This window comes from Pristis pectinata, chromosome 2, assembly GCF_009764475.1.
Source record: "Pristis pectinata isolate sPriPec2 chromosome 2, sPriPec2.1.pri, whole genome shotgun sequence".
NCBI classification, from domain to species: Eukaryota; Metazoa; Chordata; class Chondrichthyes; order Rhinopristiformes; family Pristidae; genus Pristis; species Pristis pectinata.
In genome coordinates this window covers 75,008,077-75,031,129 of record NC_067406.1, presented here as the reverse complement: position 1 = coordinate 75,031,129, position 23,053 = coordinate 75,008,077, and the positions used below count along the sequence as shown (strand labels likewise).

Genomic DNA, 23,053 nt, shown 5'->3' with positions numbered 1-23,053 from the left:
AGGCACACCCTGCCCTTCACAAAGCCATACTGACTATCCCTAAGACTATGCTTCTCCAAATGCTCAGATATCCTGTGCCTAAAAATCCTCTCCAATAGTTTGCCCACCACTGATGTAAGACTCCTTAGTCTATAATTCCAAGGATTCTTGAACAATGGAACAACATTTGCCATCCTCCAATCCTCTGGTACCAACGCTCAGCAATCTCTTCCCTCACTTCCTGTAGTAACTAGGGGTATATTCCATCTGGCCCTGGGAACTTATCTATCCTAATGTTTTTCAGAAGCTCCAACACTGCCTCTTTCTTAACCTCGACATGCTCCAGCACATTAGCCTGTTCTACTCTGACCTCATTTGTCAAAGTCCCTCTCCCTAGTGAACACTGAAGCAAAGTGTTCATTAAGAACCTCCCCTATCTGCTCTGCCTCCAGGCACGTATTTCCCCCTTTATCCCTGAGCGGTCCTACCTTCACTTTAGTCATTCCCTTGTTCTTCACGTGCATGTAGAATGCCTTGGGGTTTTCCTTAATTCTTCTCGCCAAGGCCTTCTCATGTCCCCTTCTAGCTCTCCTAAGTCCCTTCTTAAGCTCCTTCCTGGCTACCTTAACTTTCAAGACCCCTATCTGATTTTTGCTTCCTAAACCTTGTATGCTTCCTCCTTCCTCCTGACTAAATATTCCATTGCTCTTGCCAACCATAGTTCATTCACCCTACTATCATTTCCCTGTCTCATTGGGACAAACCTATCCATAACTCCATGCAAGTGGTCCCCAACCAACCTCCACTCTTCTGCTGTGCATTTCCCCGAGAACATCTGTTCCCAATTTACGCTCCCAATTTTCTGCCGAATACCATCGTAATTAGCCCAGCCCCAATTAAATACTTTCCCATATCATCTGTTCCTATTCTTGTCCATGGCTATGCTAAAGGTTTGGAAGTTGTGGTCACTATCTCTGAAATGCTCACCCACCAACAGGTCTGTCATCTGACCAGGTTCATTGCCTGGTACTAGATCCAGTATGGCCTCTCCTCTAGTTGGTCTCTCCAGATATTGTGTAAGGAATCCTTCCTGGACACATCTAACAAATTCTGCTCCATCTAAACCTTTTGCACTAAGGAGGTGCCAATCAATATTAGGAAAGTTGAAGTCACCCATGACAACAACACTGTTATTTTTTCACCTTTCCAAAATCTGCCTAATCATCTCCTCCTCAGTGTCCCAGTGGCTATTGGGAAGCCTATAGAATACTCCCAATAGAATGATTGCTCCCTTCCTGTTTGACTTCCACCCACACTGACTCAATAGATGATCCTTCTATGATGTCCTCCCTTTCTACAGCTGTGATACTATCCAATGATTAGCAATGCCACTCCCCTCCCCCCTTGCCTCCCTCCCTATGCCTTTTGAAATAGCTAAACCCTGGAACATCAAGCAGCCAATCCTACCCTTGAGACAGCCAAGTCTCTGTAATGGCCACAACATTGTAATTCCATGTACTGATCCATGGTCTAACTTCTATATTAGTTTTGCCTTCTTATGTCTCAATATGACAATATTTAAAGATGTTTAATTTATACGGTGTCCTACCAGGAATAGGTATAACAATTTTGGCATTTTGGTTACCTGACAAGATATGACACATTTAATAATTGCAATAATCTTAAACCTTCTTCTAATTGCCTGCTAGATTACATGCCATCTCTGAAACTTTATTGCTAATTGGTGCTTGATCATTTCAAACTATAATGGCACAGGATATGTATTTGATTAGTATAGAACGAAAAGTACATTATGAGTGAAAAGTACATTAAGCTGTAGGAAGCTGCCTTTCTTGGCTTTACAAAGACTTTTGTTGCCAAAAAAAATATTCTGATAAATTCAATGACTTTTTTTCTTTCCCAGTTTGATCCCATGTCATGTTTGTTATTAGCAACTGAAGGTACCAATCCAGGACCAATTTAAAAAAAAAAATTACAAATGTTTTCTGTACTGCTGTACAATTTTGATGAAACTGCACTGATCAGTCTGCCCTTGAGGAAACAGCAAGGAAGAGGTCTGTACCTCATTAAAGAACCAAAACACAACAATGTCAATATTGTGCATTTATTTGGAAATTTCTTGGCTATTTGTATGTAAGTATGTAAATAAATGTGTGTGTGTGAGATAATGTTAATGCCATACATGTAATGCAAGCATTTGTGTTAGTTGTTGGTAATCTACTATATCAAAAGTGTCTCTCAAACACCCCCCTAAAAATACTAAAATTGGCGTTGAGGTAGGTAGGTAATCTGTTTCACAAATAAAAGATATTACTTTGAGGAAACTCTGACCTAACCACTGATCATTGCTGATCAGTGTTCACCATGGGAGCTCAGGTCTTCACAATAGGGCAGATAAAATAGTAAAGGTGACAATGCTTTTTCTGAGTACAACATGAGTTTATGAATCTACACTGTCAGCATGAATTAAGCAACAAAACATGACTGTTTGGTTTGCAGCATTGTGAAAAGCACCAATTATAGGAGAACTAAACAGCCACAAGATTTGAGTACAGCAAGGTTTCAGCAGGAGATTGGAAATAATGCGACTCAGGCACAGTGAGGCTCCATAAGCAGTGCACAGTTAGTGAGCCAGTGAGTCGTTTAGAACCTGCATGGAAAAGATGGAAATGTTTTTAATGGTTACATGGTACTCTTGAGGGAGAAGCTCATGTTGAGAATGCACAGGCACTGAACGTGACAGCATGAAAGAAAGCTATTTTGTTAATGGAGACTGGCCCTGAGATCTATCATGTACTTGCTAATCGATAGCCCACAAAAATTACAAAGGTGCTCCCTTCACAGAATAGTACAGAAACTGGAGGAATATTTCACCCTGCATCCATTTGAGATATAAGAACAATTTTGATATAAATTCAGCACAAGGAATCCAAGAACAGGAGAATCTGCAGCTCTGTTTTGCAATTGAAAGAGCCCCTTGGGCAGGAGGAATTAATGGGCGTTATGTGACTGCATTGCATGGTAAGTTTCTGACTACCCATCATGAGATGGACTTTTGTGTGCCTTAAATAATGAACAAATCCAGTCTAATGCCAAGCAGGACTCATCTCGTATTTGATCTGGTTTGCTGGGGTTCAACAGTAAATGGCAGGAGAGAGAGTTTCAGTCCAGAAACAAAGTCAGCATCAGGTGACTGTAAATGGCACAAATTTTTGTGACAGATCTATTGTCAGTCATTCCCCATGTGGTTGCTCCTTTATAGAGCCAAGGTGTTAGATGTGCCTCATAAAAGTGCATATAGCAATAGCATTCAAATTCAAACAGAGCAACAACACTGAACAGAGCTTTCCAGATATTTTCCTTTCTTCATAAACATGGCTTCTCCTTCAACATCTGTCTGTTCTTTCTTGTATTTGTGCTCTTACCCTCTCTCCTCCCACCTAGAGAAAGGATGGGCTTCCCCTTGTCTATACCTCTACCCCAATAGCCTTCAACAGATCATCCTCTGGAATTTCAGCAATCTTCAATGTGATCCCACAATAATACGCATCTCCAACCACTACCTTTTTCAGTGTTCTGTGGAAACCTTTCCTCAGTGACTCTAGTTCACTCTTCCACCTCCACCAGCATTCACTCCCCTTCTCAATGCACCTTCCTATGGAACTGCAGGAGATGCAACAACTCTCCTTCTCCCACCAGGTGAAGCTACAATTTGCTTGTATTTCTTCCATGTCCGTGTACTTCATTTGGTGCTTCTGGTGTGGTATCCTCTACATTGTAGAAACCAAATGCAGATTTGATGACTGCAGAATATCCCCTTTCAATCAGCAAAGGTGACCATGAGTTTCCAGTTCCCTGTCAGTTTAATTCTCTCTGCCGCTCCCACTCTGGCTTCACTGCTTTTGGCCTCCTACTCTGTTCTAGCAAAGCCAAATGCAAGGTCGAGCAACAGCACCTCATTCTCTGACTGCACATTTCAGCTGTTTAGAAGTTAACGTTGAAATTAAAAACTTTAGATAACCAGCTTTTCCAATTTGCGTCAGAAATAGCCAGTTCTAATGAAAGATCATCAACCTGTAATGTTGACTCAGTTTTCTTTTCCCCCTATTTCCTCATACATAGAAGGATGCTATTTGGCACATCGTAGTCACATTCCCCAATTAATTTTCCCTGTAACCTATTCTTCCCACATTCCCATTGTTGGATTATGGTCCAGATTGTTGATTTTTCTTGTAGTTTTAGTTTTCTTTATGCTTGTTTATATGTTTATATAACTGTTTGTAAACTTTTAGCATATTTGGCTCTGTATTTCTGTATTTTTCTTTGTCTGTAAGCCTGAAGTGTTATGGCAGTGTTACTCAGTACTTTTCCACAGTGCGTATCACTACTGAGTCTTATTACATTGGTTCAGACTGGTTTGTTCTATAACAGGAGAGCACGAGAACAAGCCTTTTGTTACTTGCTGTTCCTTGCTGACACTGCCTGACCTGTACTTTGTTGCAGTTGTAACCATCACATTGCTGCCTCATTCTTCCCTTCTGAAGAACCTTCTGGATAACAACATCTCCAGATCGAACAACTGTGTGTCAAGTCCCCCCCAGATTCTACTACTCACCAATACACAAGGATCAGTTTGCAATGGTCAAGTAACCTACCTTCCTGAATGTCTTTGGGATGTGGGAGGAAGTCAAAGCACCCGGTAGAAACCCATATAGTCACAGAGAGAGCATGTAAACTCCACACATACACCACCTGAGGTCAGGATTGAACCCAGTTCTATTAGCTATGTCACTGTGTTGTCCAGTTTTTCTTTCTTTACAGGTGCTGAGTACATTCGGGATTCTCTATTTTGTTTTAGATTTCCAGCTTTTGTAGTGTTCTGTATCTCACATCTCCAAGATATTTTTCCACTTTCCTCCGTTGTCATTCATCCCCTACCATTTACCTCTCCTCCAGACAAATCAGCAGCAGTTAACAAGCCTTGCCTCCTTCTCTCAGGTAGCAGCACCACCACTTGTGTCATTCAGCCTCCCCTGTTCTCCACTCTATCACAGACATTCCCTTTGATTTTTCCATTCCTCCCCCTCCTCTGCAATTTAAAACAGCTTTGATTTCTGACTTTTCCTAGTACTGATGAAAAGTCATTGACCTGTGTGTCTCTCTCCACAGATGCTGTCTGACCTACTGAATATTTCCAGCATTCATTGTTTTTATCTCAGATTTTCAACATCTGCAGCTGAATGCTTAGAAAACTACTGCAAGCTTTCTATTGAAACTTTTTTTCTGTTGCCCTCTTCTCTCTAATTGTCCCCTGTACTCTTAAAATGGACTCAGGCATTGTCTGTTCTTATCGCTGGAATGTTTACTTTACCAATTTGAATCTGCACAAATGATCACATTAATGAATCATTCATCAGATAGCTGAGTGTCAACAGGCTACCTTTATGTCAATTAGTCCAAAAGATGCCAGCAATTATTCGGATACAAGTTACGCAATGCCATAAAATTACAGTTTACATACTCTTGTTGGTATAGAGGTGTGAAAGAGTAGACAGGATGTGTGAAGCCAATTAGATTCAACATATAGAAACAAATTTGGAAAAGTTGTTTGACCTGTTGCCCTGATTGCATTGCTCAAGTATGCAGCTGGAGTGTGAGCTTATCATTCTTGAGAGTATTATAAAGGTGCAATTAAATAAAAACAGAGTCAGACCACAGGTTGAGTTTGGCATTTGAAATAAATTACATAGCCAGACTCTTGTGTAAGTCCCTGGCAATTGCTTTATTTTTACAAACCAGAAAATTGACAAACGCATGAATAATACCATACTCACTATAAAGGAACAAAATTTGCAATGCAATTTCCTGTTCATTCTTATGAACGCAAGACTGACGTGCTTGAGATAATAAGAAATTCTACAGGATAATAAGCTATACTTCCCCTGATTTGCTTTTTTAAAACTCACTGTTTGGTAGTTGGTCCACTGAGGAGCTTGGATCCAACCAAGTTGAATGATTGGATGATGAATGACAATTGTTTTGTTTCGTTTGTATTTTGACAAGCAATTTTCTCCTTCTGGGTGTGCTCTGCCAAGGCAAACATATGCCACCTGTCGCAGATGTTTTGCACAAAACAATTATTGGATTACCACTGGAAGCACAGAGCATTATATGAACATGTTTTTACGTTCTCAATTAAGAACATTAATATATAATTTTACATGCTAAGATAACTTGCTTCAGCAAAATTTCCCACTTAACACCAATGAGGGATCTTACTCTCAGCATCATCACAATAATTAACTTCATGCAGGCTTACTCAATCAAAGTAATATCCAGTAAGATCGCAATTCATTGGCTGAAGGAAATAGTATAAGATTAGAATTGTGGCTAATTAATACTATTTTGTGCTGTCAAACTTGGACAACAGGTGGATTGATAGACAATAAAGATTCTGATTAAGTTTTGAAGGTGGGTGGAAAGAGAGGAATGGACCAGAATAGAAAGAGACTGGTGGATATTACAGAGGAAATAGATCCTAACTTTCTAAAGATTGAAATAAAACAGTGTTGGAATTACTCACCAATTCAGGCAGTATCTGTGGAGATGGAAGAGTAAAGCTGACGTTTCAGGTCAATGACCTTTTATCAGAAGACTGTTTAGTACTGTTGGACAGTTGGTTAATAGGCACATAATTTTTTTACTATTATTATTGCAACAATAAGTTAAATTTTGACATTCTAAAAACTTTATTACATAAATAAATAATTCCTTTTCTTCACATACCTGGAGGGTAAAGTTAAGACTGCCTAGATTTTGTATTCAGCAGGAAACCAAAGACATTTCCTGCTGGAATCAAAGAAATCTACTGCAAAGGATTGGTATTCTCTTTCACAAGAACTTCCTGTATTCTGATGCCTGCTTCTGGTTCAATGGGATCCATGGTGTCCAGCAAATGTGTTGTTATTAAGGTGACTGAGCAAGGAATTCTCACAGACAGCAAACATTTTATGAAGTGTAAATAAAGATTAGATGGTACACATAAGACAGTGTAAGAAGCTAAAATAATGTCAAAGACAAAGTCAAAGCTGAGTTCATTGTCATATGCAGAAGTACATGCATGCTCAGGTGAAATGAAAAACTTACTTGCAGCAGCATCACGGGCACGTAGCATCAGATACACAATTTTCACAAGAAAACTATGAATTAAATATAAATTATACAAAATTATACAAGAAGGAACACAATTAGAACAAAAACAAAACAAAGTAAATTTCATGTAAGATTAAAATCATTATCTTTAGATTTTTCTGAGGGTAGTGATCCACGTTTGAGGCCAGTAAGTATGTTTTATGGTAATTATGGTTTAGTATTCTCTTTCTGTATATATAAAAAAAACTAATAAAATCTCATGAAAGAAATTGTAACACATTTTCGGGCATTTTACAGTGATATTAGTTCATAAAGATGTTTAGTTTAATTGATCTCCCTTGGTCCCTGTCATTGGATACATTTAAGCCAAGACAGATTTTTAGTCTATCGTCACTGAAGTTATTACATAGTAAATTATGCATAATTGTTTAATGAAGAAATAACAGCAGGGGAGAATGAATGGGGTGTTGTTTCTTTGCACCATACTGTTGTTTTGCGCTCATCGCTACATTTATTATTACCATGTATACTATTAACTCCGCAAGCTTCACACAAGCAAAGAATTTCATTGCACCCTGGTGTATATGACAATAAAGTAATCTTGAATCTGGAAAGGGGGCAAATTGGATTGCATTGGGCTAAATATCTCGATGTAAAATGAATGCAGGGGGAGCGATTTTAGTTGGTGGTATCCTACACTCAATTTTCTAAATCTCTGCAAATTCAGAGATCCAGGAACTATTTAGCCATTCAGGACATCCTGAATGGAGAGTTGAAGCAATTGAAATCTATAATGAGGGCTTCTCGCCTGTAGAATAACTGCAGAATGATTCTCGGTAACCGCAGTTGGAAAGGGGCTACGTTAACAATATTGAAGAAACAGGGTGCTACAAGAATGCAGCAGTAAACATGCAGTGCAGGAGGTTGCTTGCAGCTTGGAAAGGTACGCAGGGTGACTAGTGCCGCAGCGGCGGGCGCTTAGTTGCTGGGTGATGGTGGGCGGGCGTCTGGTTGGTTACCGGGTGATGGTGGGCGGGCCACTGGTTGGCCGTCGGGTCACGGCGATTGGTTGGTTACTGGCTGACGCCGGGCAATTGGTTGGTTGGTGGCCGGATGACGGCAGGCGAGCGGATTGATTGGTTGTTGCCGGGCGACGGAGGGCAATTGATTGGATGCTCGGTTGACCCGGGGCCCGACCGACCGAGCGACCGAGCGGCCGGCCGGCCGGCGGCGGTGCTGCACTCGCTTCTGGAGCGGAGGATGGAGCCGGAATCGGAGGTGGAAGAGGAATCGGAGCTGGAGCAGCGGCAGCTGTCGGTCACCATTGCTCGCATTGTGCAGCGGCTGCGGGGATCTCAGCTACACTCGGAGCTGGAGCGGGAGGCCAGGGTGAGTCCAGGCGGGTGTTGGGGGGCAGGGGGATCACTTTGTCAGGGCCCGCGCCTGCCTGGGTGGACCTGGATCTGTCTCGAACCCTGATGGGAAGATAAGTACTCAGGGACATTAAATCTGCCTCTTTGGATCAGCATTCGAGGGAAGTTCCAGCCCGCCAGCCTTGCATTGATGCTTTGGTCAGCACCTCCCGTCACCTGACAATGAAATGCTGTTGAATGCTGCTCCCTGTCACATGCTGCTGCACTATCTGTCGTCTCATTTGAGCTTAGGGGAAGGACATGTGCTTATTTATGAAGAAATAGCCGAATTTTGGAGGGTCTCCTTGCTCATTGAGAACTGGCCAGCCTGCTCATGGACTTGGATGGTTGGGGACCTCTCTTGTTCCTGTCATGTACACTTTCTTAATGTGCACGTTCGTAATTGATGCTCTGTGTAACAATTTGGTCCTTGCAGCCAATTTACATGATTGTGGTTGCATTTGTTTGCTGTTTTGGTTGGATGTTTGTTTATTGGCTTCGAGGGCTAAATTGGCATCTAAGGTCATCGTCACAGCATTGAATCTATTACAGTTTAACAAATAAATGGCAGAGAAGGATTGCCAGCTGTTCAGATTGAGCCCGAAGGCTTAAGAACTAATACTTTTTGTTGAATAATTCCAAAATCAGGACACTAAATTCTGTTAACATCAGAAATACAACTTAAAAGGTAGGAAGCTGAAAAGCAGGACCTCAAGGGTAGTAATCTCTGGATTGCTACCTGTGCCACGTGCCAGTAAGGGTAAGAATAGGATGATTTGGCAGAGGAATGCATGGCTGAGGAGTTGGTGCAGGGTTTCAGATCTGTTGATTATTGGGATCTCTTCTGGGGAAGGTACGACCTGTGCAAAAGGGACGAGTTACACCCAAGCTGGAGGGGGACCAATATTCTTGCGGGCAAAGTAGATGGTGAGGAAGGATAGGCATTTGAAAGGGCAAAATTAAAGTCAGTTGGATGGGCTGAAGTGTGTCTACTATAATGCGAGAAGTATCCAGAACAAGGGTGATGAACTTAGAACATGGGTGAGTACTTGGAACTATGAGTGGTGACCATTGCAGAGACTTGGCTGTCGCAAGGGCAGGAATGGCTGCTGGATATTCCGGGGTTTAGATATTTCAGAAGGGACAGGGACGGAGGTAAAAGAGGTGGGGGAGTGGCTTTGCTGATCAGGGACAATGTCACAGCTGTAGAAAGGGAGGATGTCTTGGAGGGATCGTCCACTGAGTCAGTGTGGGTGGACATCAGAAACAGGAAGGGAGCGATCGCTCTATTGAGAGTATTCTACAGACCCCCCCAATAGCAGCAGAGACATTGAGGAGCAGATCGGGAGGCAGATTTTGGAGAGGTGCAAAAATAACAGGGTTGTTGTCATGGGTGATTTCAACTTCCTGAATATTGATTGGCACCTCCTTAGTGTAAAGGGGATAGATGGAGTGGAGTTTGTTAGGTGTGTCCAGGAAGCATCCCTGACACAGTATATGGACAGGCATGCTAGGAGAGAGGCCATTCTGGACCTGGTACTAGGCAATGAGCCTGATCAGGTTTCAGATCTCTTGGTGGGAGAGCTTTTTGGAGGTAGTGACCATAACTCCTTGACCTTTACCTTGACCTTTCCCATATTGTCTGGTATGATGATATGGGAAAGTATTTAACTGGGGGAGGGGGAATTATGATGCTATTAGGCAGGAACTTGGGAGCATAAATTGGGAACAGACATTCTTGGGGAATTGCAGAGAGGAAATGTGGAGGTTGTTCAGGGAGAAATTGCATGGGGTTCTGGATAGGTTTGTCCCATTGAGGCAGGGTAAGGATGGTAGAGTGAAGGAACCATGGTTGACAAGCGACGTAGAATATCTTGTCAGGAGGAAGAAAGAAGCTTACCTAAGGTTTAGGTAGCATGGATCGGACAGGGCTGTGGAGAGTTACAAGGTAGCCAGGAGGGAGCTTAAGAGTGGACTTAGGAGAACTAGAAGGGAGCATGAGAAGGCCTTGGCGAGTAAGATTAGGGAAAACCCCAAGGCGTTCTACACATACATGAAGAATAGGAGGATGACTAGAGTGACTGTAGGACCAATCAGGGATAAAAGAGGAAACATGTGCCCGGAGTCGGAAGAGGTAGGGGAGGTCCTTAATGAATACTTTGCTTCAGTATTCACCAGTGAGAGAGACCTTGACGTTTGTGATGGCTCTTCAATGCTGCGCTCTGTCGAATGCAACTTTAATGTCAAGGACAATGACTTTCACCCCATTTCTGGAATTCAGCTTTTTGGGTCATGTTTGGACTAAAGCTGTGATGAGGCCTGGATTTGGGTATCCCCAGTGAAGTGCAAATTATGCATCACTGAGCAGTTTATTGATGAGTAAGTGCCATCTGATAGCACTGTCAGAGACACCTTCCATCATTTTGCTTGCCTAATATTGATTCGGAATTGACTGTGCAGGCAACGAGATTGACAGAAATCACAAATTTGAAGGCTAGTTTTGAGAATTATTTAGTTTCAACTGTTGGATTCTCTGCTGCCAGGATTATGTGCACACTGAATAATTTTAATGATAATGCATTTGTCTTTACCAATTTTAAATATTACATTGTTTGGAATATTCTTGCAGGGATTCAAAATAATTAGTGAGTCCTTTTGCGTTACTTGGGTTTGGTTAGTTATTCATCATGAGTTGAGATTTGCCTTGTGTATTCATCAATCACTGCATTTAACCTTGGTCTCTAGACAAGTTTTTATACTCATGATCTTTTCATTGCAAAGATTTCCTCCTGCTAACTTCAAAATATTGCCCTTTTCCTTTCTGCCTTAGCACATCTACTGCTGAACACTCCATATTTGTTGCCTTGAGCCTACATTGTTCTCCTGGTTTGACTCCCATTTTTGGTCATTTGTAAGGTTGAGCTTATCTACAACTCTGCTTCATAAAGTTTCCGAGTTCATTTGTCTTCCCATCTGTTTTAAAATTCTTGACTTGCATTTAAATCCATCCATGGCCTCTTAGCCCTCCAACCTTGTAACATTCTTACAACTCTACAACCCTCTGAGAAATCTGTACTCCTTCAGACCCTAGCCACTGCATCCATACTTTCTTTTCCTATCAGTAGCAAGCATTCCTTGGTCCTGGCATGTAGGTTAAACAGTTTCTTGTTTTTTTGCCTCCTTTTTGTCTTATCATTTGCATCCATCCAGCAATTCATGGGAAGGATGTATCTTTTGCTGGTGGATCTGTCCATGGCAATTGGCATTTTTTAAAATTGATGTAGCACTTGCCTTTCACTTGCGCAGCTTAAGTTCTCTCTGGCAGAAATATCTTGTATTTGCCCCCAAAGCATGGTAGAATTTGTAGCTTTGCACACTCTTTTAATCCATTTGTAGATACATTTTGATTACAGTTATTAATTTTAATCCTAATGTTGTTGACAGCCTTGTTTTCAGTGGTCTAGGGTCTAAAGATCTGACATTCTCTTTCAAACTTTCCAGCATTGTCATTCCCCCTTTTAAGACTTGTCTCTTTGTCAATGTGATTTAGTATTAAACAAAATTTGATGCTTATGTGGCGACTCACCGTTTAGTCGGGTGAACCGGCTCGGCAGTCGGGTCGCGCGGCGTCGGAGCGACGAGGCCCAAGATGGCGGCGGGCCTCGTCTTTCCGAGCGACGGGGAGAACCCGCGCGCGGGAAAGTCTTGATGACGTAGTACTTACGTCATTGCCGGTTGATTTGGGCGGGAACATTCTCCCTTAAAGGGCCCGCGCAAGGTGGGAAAATAAACCATTTCTTGTTTGGCAATCCTCCGACTAGCGTCTTGTTTTATTCCGCGGTAGCAACCGCTACACTAAGAAGTTTATGTGAAATTCATTGGGAAAGTTTTATTATGTTAAAATTCTAAATAAATGCAAGTTGTGCTGTTCATCATCGGACTCAGGAACTTTGTAAAGCCTGTTTCTTAAAATAACAGGAGGAGGTGTTAGATGTTTTATCTGGCATAAAGGTGTATAAATCCCCAGGGCCTGATATCTCAAGCTACTATGGGAGGCAAGCGAGTAAACTGCTGGGGCTTGGACAGAAATTTTCATAACTTCTTTGGCTATTGAAGAGGTGTCAGGTGACTGGATGACAGCAAATGTGGAACATTTACTGAAGATGGGCGGCAGGAGAAAGAATCATAATCAAGTTTATTATCACTAATATATGTCGTGAAATTTGTTGTTTTGCGACTGCAGTACAGTGCAAGACATAAAAATTTACTATAAGTTACAAAAATAAATAAATAGTGCAAAAGAGGAATAATGAGGTAGTGCTGATGGGTTCATGGACCGTTCAGAAATCTGATGGCAGAAACGAAGAAGCTGTTCTTGCAACATTGAGTGTGGGTCTTCAAGCTCCTGTATCTCCTCCCTGATGGTAGTAATGAGAAGAGGGCACGTCCTGGATGATGAGGATCCTCAATGGTGGATGCCACCTTCTTGAGACATCTTGAAGATGTCCTCTGGCAGGGAGGGATGTGCCCGTGATGTAGCTGGCTGAGTCTACAACCCTCTTCAACCTCTTTCAATCCTGTGCATTGGAGCCTCCATACCAAGCAGTGATGAAATCAGTCAGAATGCCCTCCACTGTACATCTGTAGAAATTTGCAAGCATCTTTGGTGACATACCAAATCTCCTCAAACTCATAGAGCACTACAGCACAGAAACAGGCCCTTTGGCCCATCTAGCCCATGCTAGCCCAGTTTTCTGCCTAGTCGCATGTACCTGCACCTGGGCCATAGCCTTCCGTACCTCTCTCATCCATGTACCTATCCAAGCTTCTCTTAAATATTACAATTGAACACTCATCCACCACTTCAGCTGGCAGCTCATTTCACACTTGCACCACCCTCTGAGTGAAGTAGTTCCCCCTCAGATTCCCCTTAAATATTTCACTTTTCACTGTAAACCTATGTATGACCTCTTGTTCTAGTCTAACCCAACCTGATTCTAGTCTCACCCAACCTGAAGAAGTAGAGCCACCGGCATTCCTTCTTTGTGATTGCATCAATGTGTTGGGCCCAAGATAGATCCTCCGAGATTTTGACGCCCAGGAACTTGAAGCTGCTCACCTTTTCCACCGCTGACCCCTCAATAGGGACTGATGTGTGTTCTCCCGATCTCCCTTCCTGAAGTCCACAATCAATTCCTTGGTCTTACTGACGTTGAGTGCAAGGTTGTCGTCGTGACACCACACAATCAACCGATCTATCTCACTCTTGTCCGCCTCTTCATCGCCATCTGAGATTCTGCCAACAACAGTGGTATGATGGGCGAATTTACAGATAGCGTTTCAGCTGTGCCTAGCCACACAGTAGTGAGTGTAGAGAGAGCAGAGCAGTGGGCTAAGCACGCATCCTTGAGGTGCGTCTGTGTTGATTGTCAGTGAGGAGGAGATGTTACTACCAATCCACACTGACTATGGTCTCCTGATAAGGTAGTCAAGGATCCAGTTACAAAGGGAGGTACAGAGGCCCAGGTTTTGAAGCTTGTTGATTAGTACTGGTTGATAATTGCAGGTCAGTGAATCTAACATCAATAATAGGGAAGTCATTGGGAACAAAAATCTGAGGGACAGAACTAACCTGCAGTTGGAGAAACGGGGATTAATCTAGGGGAGATCCCTTCTGACTAATTTGAGGAGCTGACTAAGTGTATCGATGGGGGTAGTGTGGTTGATGTAGTCCATATGACTCCAGTAAGACTTTTGACAAGGTCTCAAATGGGAGACTGATCCAAAAGCTAAAAGTCCCCGATTATTTCAGTAAATTAGATCTGAAATTGGCATGGTGAAAGGAGGAAGAGGGTGATTGTTCAGGGTTATTTTTGCAATTGGAAGTCTGTGAACAATGGTGCACCACAGGGATTTGTGCTGGGAGCCTTGTATTTTGTTATATACATTATAATCTGGATGTGAATGTAAAGGGAACGAATAAGTTCACTGATGGCACAAAAATTAGTAGTGTTGGTGATGAGGAGGATACTCTTTGGCTACAGGACAACACTGATGAGTTGATAAGATAGGCAGAGAAATGGCAGATGGAACTTAATCCTGGTAAGTGTGAGGTAATGCACTTTTGGAAGGACTAAGAAGGCTTGGATATAAAAACTTATTGGTAGGTCTCCAGGAAGTACTGGGGAACAAGTAGAGTGAGGAGGTTATTGGTAAATTATATCCCACCGAGCGAAGACGCCTGTGCGTGTATTTGTTTAACGTGTACTTGATGTTGCACTACAAAAAGCACACGATGCTTCACAAACCAACCAACTGATTCCAGTGGCATGGAAACCACGACGATTGGAGCTGATGGATTTGTTGCAGCCTTCATCCGCCTTCACAGCCGTTGAGTTCGTTGAGTTTGAAGTAACTTTGTCTACCTGTGTTGTGAGAAAGGTTCTTTTGGTATCTTAAAGGTAAAGGTCTGGACACACAGTCTTTGTAATTTAAAAATGGTTTATTAACAAAGACAAACGCGGGGACAGAATGAATGGGACCAGATGCACACTCACACACTCTCAAGCAGGAGATCACGAATGTGGAGGGAAATCACGACAGAGGGTGATGTACACACACACACACACAAAATAACTGGGTACAAATGATCAAGGAATAAACAGTACAATGTTTGGACACCCTGATTCTGGACAAACATTGACTCTTTGGTCTTGGAAGTCCTTAACTAGCTGCCCTGAAGTAGTGCACAGCTCACCTCAACATCCTCGGAGACAGAAAGAGATAGAAAACCAAACATGCAGCACTTTTATGCTGCTGGGGGGCTGGGTGGCCCAGCAAGGACAAAGGTGTCTTAGACGGGCCAATAGTAGATGTGCCAGGAACAAAGGTGCTCGCACAGACCAATCCGAGTGGTCCAGCAAGACAAAGGTGTTTACCTAATGGGGTGGAGCCAAACCTTGATTGACAGTGGTGTAGCTTCCGACCTAATAGGCAATGCTGTCATCCGACCATGGGGGTCAGTAGTGTTGTCACTGTCACCTGACCCCTGGCCTTTCATACTACATTCCACCCCTCGGAAGTTATACTATATGCCGATCATGGGGGTAGCTACAACTAAGCTAACAGAAAGACGCGTCAGTGAGCGGTACTTAATGGATGGCAGAAGTGGTTCTAATAAGTTGGCATGCACAGCACAAAATGCAGACCGCTATTACAACTAAAACGAGGGTGGTGGCCCCGTGGACGATAGTTGCCCACCATCCCCCCAGAGACCCAAATGGCCACCGGTTTCCCCATGAGGTGTCATGCTGGAGGAGCTGGTCCCTTGCCTTTTGAATTTTAGTTACCGAGTCCCCAATGTGAGCAGCCAGGTCTGTGATGTTGCTGGATGCATCTGGGATAAAGGTGCAGCACTCCTTCCCCACCACTGCACAGGTTCCACTTTCTGCAGCGAGTAAGTAGTCCAGGGCCATCCTGTTCTGTAGGGCCATCAGCCTGACGGCAGCCAGCTCTGCTGTCGTCTGGTTCAGGGCATACCTGGTACGTTGCAGTGACATGTTGGTTTTGTCAGCCACTGTCTGGAGTACGCTGGTTATCCTTATGACTTCTCGGGACAGTTGAGCTGTGCCATACATGGGAAAGGCAATCATCCAGAACCTTTCCGCTGCTGTGATGGCTCTTCTGCGCCAGTGGGCGCTGTATGCTGGGTGCTCCCCGAGGTCGTCGAGTGCGTGGATATAGGGCACCACAAACGCTGGGAAGCAGCAACTGTACCAGCTCGTGGTGAGCCACGGGTAGGCATGGTGCCCGCAGACCCAGTGGGTGCCATTCAAGGTCCAGGGAGCTCCCAGCTTAGCGGCGCTGCTGACGGTGGTCACTGTGGCCCCTGGGTACCAGTTGGTCTCGCAGTCACTATAGCCGACTGGAAAGGTGGAAGTGTGGTCATTTTGGAATCTGCACCAACATTCTCTCGGCTGACTGGATGGCTGCGGGGTGACTCTGAGGGTAGGGACTTGGGTTGAGGTCAAATTGTAAGAAGGGAAATACCAGCTCTTGAAGCACCCACCCCATCGGGAATCACTGGAAGAAATATTCTGTATTGGAGAGCGGAGTGGTGGGGGACTACCGCCCGGCCCCCCCCCCCCCCCCCCAAAACTGATAGACTGAACCCGACAGGCGCAACAAGTCTGTGTAGACAGTTCATTTGGAGATCATTAAAGGGTATCGCTGTAAGTGGGAGAGCTTCACTGGCGTGTGCTGGGGTTCGGAGGCAGATCCAGCAGTCTGATTGATTGGAGGTGCTGGCGAATTCATAAGCAGCTCTGCGCCCTTGGATCTTCTGCCAGAGGCTCCATTCGGCGACCATCTCACTGGCCGACACCTGCAATTCAAAAGGGACACCTGCCCGGCGGGGAGCAAGTGGCAGTGCTTGTTCCACAGCTTGCTTTGCTGCTTCAAAAGCGGCTTGTTGTTCAGGTCCCCATAAGAACATGGCTGTTTTACGAGGGATTAAGCCATGGCAGATAGTGGGGCTATGGATATCTAAATCTACCACTGCATGCCAAGGCTTGTCCGGGTGCCCTGCAATGGCCTCAGTGATATCTCGGCATCCCCCTGGCACTCTGTACTGTTGGCTACAGCCGACCTTGGAGGGAGGGGGAACAACAACTTGTTCGCATTTGGCTACCCCGACCACGACTGTAGCCCGCGCGACCCCGAACGTAAACTTGCCCCGGTTAGTATGGAGAGACTGTCCCTTTAAGACATTGATCCCAAGGATGCACTCGGGCGAGTTTGCTATCAACACTGTTACGGGTCGAGGGGGTTGGTTCCCAATGGCCATGCGGACTGTGACCTCTCTCGCGGGCAAAAGGGAACCCCCCCAACCCCTCTATCTGCATCTGTGCCCCCGTCCATGCGGCGGGGTTACCCAGGATGATGGTGTGTTGGGCACCCGTGTCGATGAGTGCCATCCACTTCTGTATGTTCCCCCTTCTCCAATGTACAGCGACGGGTAAATGTGGCCTCAGGTCTCCCAGACAGGAGAGGGTGGTGGAACAAATGTGCTGGGACCACTGGCCTTCATCCTGTGGGAGGGGGATGGGGGTCTGCCACCCCGTGGGTGAAGGTTCCTGTGGGCGGAGATGGGCTATTTCCTGTCTCAGCAGGTCCCGGAGCTCAGGAGGGCAGGAGAGACTGCTTCGAGTGGGGGAGGGACAGAGGCAGTGTCATCGGAGGCAGCCCGTGTGGCCTGGAAGTTGGGGGCGCCCCCTGTGTCGGGCTTGATCCCAGGGTGGTTATGGGTTTTCCCTTGGCCAGATGTCCCCCTGCACTGCTCTTTCCAGAGCGCATAGATGATGGAGGTTGGGATCCCATCTATGCTGGCACGGTCCACTCCTGCGCGCAGCAGGTCCAAGAATAGCTGTTTGCGCGTAAAACGGGGGGTTGTGTCTCCAGCCTTCGTTTTTGCCCTACGGACCTGGGTGGGCTTCCCCCACTGCAAGAACTCTAGCCCTTCCAGGAGGGTGATGGCGTCCTGCACGGTCTTCCCATTCACCGGTCCCATGAGGGGCAGGACCACTGGCCTCAAATCGGGGTGCGCAGTGGTGACCAGGTATCCTGTTAGCGCTCTGGTCACCCTGGTGTTTTCTAACAACCCGTGATCGCCGGGCCTCTCATAGATGCCAGTCACCAGCGCCCATTCCCTGATGACCCTGGTGCCCTCACTGACCGTGCTCCACTGCGGTCGCCCATATAAGTTCCATTCGAGGAGGGTAGGGTACTGGACCCTCACTGCGCTCACTACCCTATCCCACAGAGTAGTGTTGTTCTCAGTCCCTCCATGTGGCGCCCGCAGGGCATTGTTAATGCTCTGTTGGTAAGACAAGCTCCCTAGGGCGCTCGCTTCCTGGTGAGAGAGGCTCACATTGGGGGCCCCCTCATCCCACAGTTGGAGCAGCCATATAGCCAGGTGCTCGCCCGGCCGCTGGTGGTACCGGTCTGCCAGCTGGGTAGCTCCTTGATGGAGAAATCCTGGGTTCCGTAGTCTCGGAGGGACCAAGGGCACTTCCCCCTGTGGAGGCCTCATCCTGACTCCCCTCCCCTCTGTGGTGGACCTGGGACTGCATGGTGACGGGTCGAGCATGCAGGGGTTTGGGTGGATGAGGGGAGGGCGGGCAAGAGGGAGCCCCTTCTCGTTGAGTGCCCCCTCATCGTCCGTATCCATCCATATATCCTCATCCCCCAGCCATGCATTCAGCCTGTCACCACGCTAGACCAGGGCTCAGACTTTAAATGGATATGGCTGCCAGCCAGCTTTGCGGGCGGCTTGTGCCTGCTGTGCCTGGATCAGCTGGCAGGTGACCTCGGTACCCCGGACCTCGAGGTCATTGGCCCGGGTCTGAGCCGTTTGGGCTGCCTCTTGCAGTGTGCAACATCGTTGCCGGAGAGTCTCTATCTCTCTTTCCCTCTGCAGGCAGGTATCCTGCAACTAGCCAGTAATCTCGACCCGGCGCCTCAGGAGGGAACCAAACATGCAGCACTTTTATGCTGCTGGGGGGCTGGGTGGCCCAGCAAGGACAAAGGTGTCTTAAACGGGCCAATAGTAGATGTGCCCAGGAACAAAGGTGCTCGCACAGACCAATCCGAGTGGTCCAGCAAGACAAAGGTGTTTACCTAATGGGGTGGAGCCAAACCTTGATTGACAGTGGTGTAGCTTCCGACCTAATAGGCAATGCTGTCATCCGACCATGGGGGTCAGTAGTGTTGTCACTGTCACCTGACCCCTGGCCTTTCATACTACAGCCTGTTCCACCGTTGAGGTCTTGGTTGGATTGTTCTTTGTCAGGGACCTCACCATCGACCTTATATAAAATTATATAAAATATTATGTAAGTCACAACTGGAGCACTGTATGCAGTTCTGGTCACCTTGCTCTAGAAAATATGTGATTGCACAGAAGACAGTGCAGATGAGATTCACCAGGATATTGCCTGGGATGAAACATTTCAGTTAGGAGGGGAGACTGGATAGGCTGAGTTTATTTTCTCTGGAGTGGAGAAGGCTAGGAGAGGACCTGATAGAGATGTACAAAATTGAGTGGCATAGAAAGAGTAGGTAGTAAGAAACAGGCACAGTAGCGTAGCAGTTAGCGTAATGCTATTACAGCTCCAGTGACCCAGGTTCAATTCCAGCCACTGTCTGTGAGAAGTTTGTACATTCTCCCTGTGTCTGCGTGGGTTTCCTCCGGGTGCTCCGGTTTCCTCCCACATTCCAAAGATGTACGGGTTAGGAAGTTGTGGGCATGCTATGTTGGCGCTGGAAGAGTGGCGACACTTGCAGGCTGCCCCCAGAACACTCTACGCAAAAGATGCATTTCACTTTGTGTTTCGATGTATATGTGACTAATAAAGATATCTCTTACTTTTCCCCACAGCAATGGGTTCGATAACCAGAGGGCGTAGGTTTCTGCGAAGGGGTCGGGAACTTGAGGAAACATTTTCACCCAGAGGGTGGTTGAAATCTGAAATATACTGCCTGAGGGTTGGTGGAGTTTGGTATTTTAACAACATGTATTTAGATGGACACTTGAAATGCCATGGCATAGAAGGCTATGGGCCAAGTGCTGGAAACTAGGATCAGTATGAGTAGGTACTTGATGGCTGGCGAGGACACTGTGGGGTGAAGGGGCTGTTTCCGTGCTGCATGACTATGAATCAATAACAACATTCATTACGTGGGAAGAAAACAACAAATTTAAAGAAATTGTAAATTTTTTGGAAACTATGTTGGTTAAATTAGGTTATTTTTTGTTGAGGTGAGTTGTTAGGATGTGGATTGCCATGTGGGGAAACAATAATGGAATCTAAATATTTTTAAAAGAAGTAAAACCTGCTTTTGAGAAGATGGAAAATAGGTGAAGATTGATGGGCAGCAAAGTAAAACAGATTGCTCAGAGAGGCATTGTGGTCTCCTAGGAGGAGTAAAATTCTAAGACTGCTTAATGACACCTGTTTTAAAAATATTTTCAGTAAAACTGTTAAGTGCTAATTTAGAGCAAAAAATAGTGGACCAATATTTTTTGTCATGTTGCATATCATGATTGTCTTTTATAACTGTTGTATTGTTTGCTAAACATTGGGGGCATAAAGACATAAGGATTAGCATAGACGATCTTGACCTCCATGCCTGCGCTGTCATTATTAAGATCAAGTCTGATCTTCAACCTCAGTGCCATTTTCCCACTCTATTCCCATATCTCATGATTCCCTTAATATCTGGAAATGTATCAATCTCTGTTTTGAACTTATTGACTCAATTTTCACAGGCTTCTAAAGATTCACCATTATCTGAATGAAAGTATTTCTCCTAATTTCAGTTGCAAATGGTCTACTACCCTTCATTTTGAAACTAACCCATGGTTCTAGACTGTTTAACCAGGGAAACAACATTCCTGCATCCACTCTGTTGAACCCCATAAGAACTTAAGTTTCCTGAGATCACTGCTCACTTTTCTAAACTCCATGCTCGGTCTACTCAATCTTTACACATGGGTAATACCGGGAACCAGGCCACTGAACTTTCGTAACGTTCTTTCTATACCAGATATACAGTATCCTTTAGCTCATAGGATCAAAACTGTGCACAATACTCCAGCTGCGATCTCACCAAGGCCCTATATAATTGTATGATTTTCACATCTATATTTTCTTAATCCTGACTAAACAGTTTGTCATCCATTTATGTCTACTGCATCTCGTATCAAAAGTTTTCACACCCTGTTTCTGTCTTGCTTGCAGACAAGCCTACGTAAATCAGAGGTTCGGATTGAATCTTTGAAGGAAGATCTGAAGGAATTCTTGCGGAAATCGGGTAAAACAATACACCTTGCAAATTGAATTTCTTAAATCTGGATGGATATTTAATGAAACAATAATAGAAAATGTAGTGGAAAGGAAATGCGGTTGATGGTGCTAACAAATGAACACTGTTCATATAGGTTCTATTGTATAAAAGTGTAAATCTGGGTAAATTCAGAATCAGGTTTTAATATCACTGACGAGTCGTGAAATTCGTTGTTTTGTGGCAGCAGTACAGTGCCAGACATAAAAACACAAAAGACATTAAAAATTACTATAAGATAAAGACAAATTATTATAATAATTTTATAATAAAAATTAAAAAAAATATGTAGTTTACTTTTGCAGTTTCTGGTTTTTGAAGTCTCATTGTGCTTAATTAATCATAGTGTCTTAATGTGATTGGTTATTACATTGTGATCCTGAGGAGGAATGATGCACTATTTCCATAGTCAAAGATAGTGTGTATGACTTTGTTAAAGCTGTTTTGATTCTTGAAGGGGTGGAAAGCTGGGGTGTACATCATTGTAAATTTGACTTGGAAACGTAAATTCAACTTGAAGAAAATGATGATATAATTGACCTTCGAACCTTTTTAAGACCTTTGAACAATTTTTAAGTGTCTTTTTTGATCAGGAACCTACAAAACGATATAAGTAATTTTAAAACAACTAAAAAACACACATGCTAGAAATTAATTCAAACATAGTGACTAAAATTATTTTAAAAAAACATTAACCTGACTTTACCTTTTCAGTCAAGTTTGGTGACCTCCACACCCCACCCCTACTTGGATGAATGGATAGTGTTACATGGAAGGAGTAGGTGTGAGGAGTATTAACCCCTTCATCTCTACATTTGTTCTGTGCTTGGTACTGAGTCCAGCTGCAGAGTGGGAGGCCAGATGAGCTGGCATCTGACCTCTGGCTTATTCCTGACTTCTGCATTGCAATGTTCAGGCATGGAATTTGGAGCATAGTTGATTCATGCACTGCAGTTAACAGGCTGTTCTCTGCAGAATTGGCTACAAATCAGTACATTGTGGCCCAATATGTTTTGGAATATTTGTAAGAAGATGGGATACTTAATTTACTGATGAGCAATAAACCAAAACTAGTAATCTAACTGAGGGACTATGTTGTAAATAGGGACCATAACATGAGTGTAGTTGTGAAGAAGAGTTATAAATCAATGTTTAGTATGGAAATAAGGCAAATTTCAATGACTTGACAAATAAATTGACAACAGTTAATTGGGGTGAATTGTTAAGGTGTAAATCTTCAAACATTGGAAAATACTCAAGGAGCAAACAAGGAAGAACAAACACATCTGGAGCATTTATGATGAAAGAGTTGCAGAGGAAGATAAAACAAGAAAAAAGGCTACATTGGAAAACAAATAAAATTGCAGATGCAGGAATTTGAAACAAAAAACAGAAATGCTGGAAGAACTCAGCCAGTAAAGCAGCATCTGTGGAAAGAGAAACCAGTTAATGTTTCAGATGAAAGACCCTTCCACAGAAAGAGAGAAAGCAAGTTAGTCTAAGTAACAGAGAAGGTGGAGGAAGGCAACGGGTGGACAAAGGGAATGTCTGTAATAGGGTAAAATAATGGACAGCCATTGAATGGA

The 23,053-nt window shown here is 44.2% G+C and overlaps 1 protein-coding gene across 2 annotated transcripts in view; it reads left to right on the top strand.

Annotated features, from left to right (window-relative positions):
- Positions 1–8,296: 8,296 nt before the first annotated feature.
- tbc1d19 (TBC1 domain family, member 19) overlaps positions 8,297–23,053 on the top strand; it is an 81,769-nt gene continuing 67,012 nt past the window's right edge. The window contains exons 1-2 of one of the 2 annotated variants that reach the window (XM_052042687.1): positions 8,297–8,541; positions 21,365–21,437. In XM_052042687.1, the coding sequence (XP_051898647.1) occupies positions 8,413–8,541; positions 21,365–21,437 (202 nt within the window). In that variant the 5' untranslated portion in view covers positions 8,297–8,412. Of the gene's footprint in view, positions 8,542–21,364; positions 21,438–23,053 lie in introns of those variants that run through there. The other variant, XM_052042693.1, reaches the window with a different exon arrangement.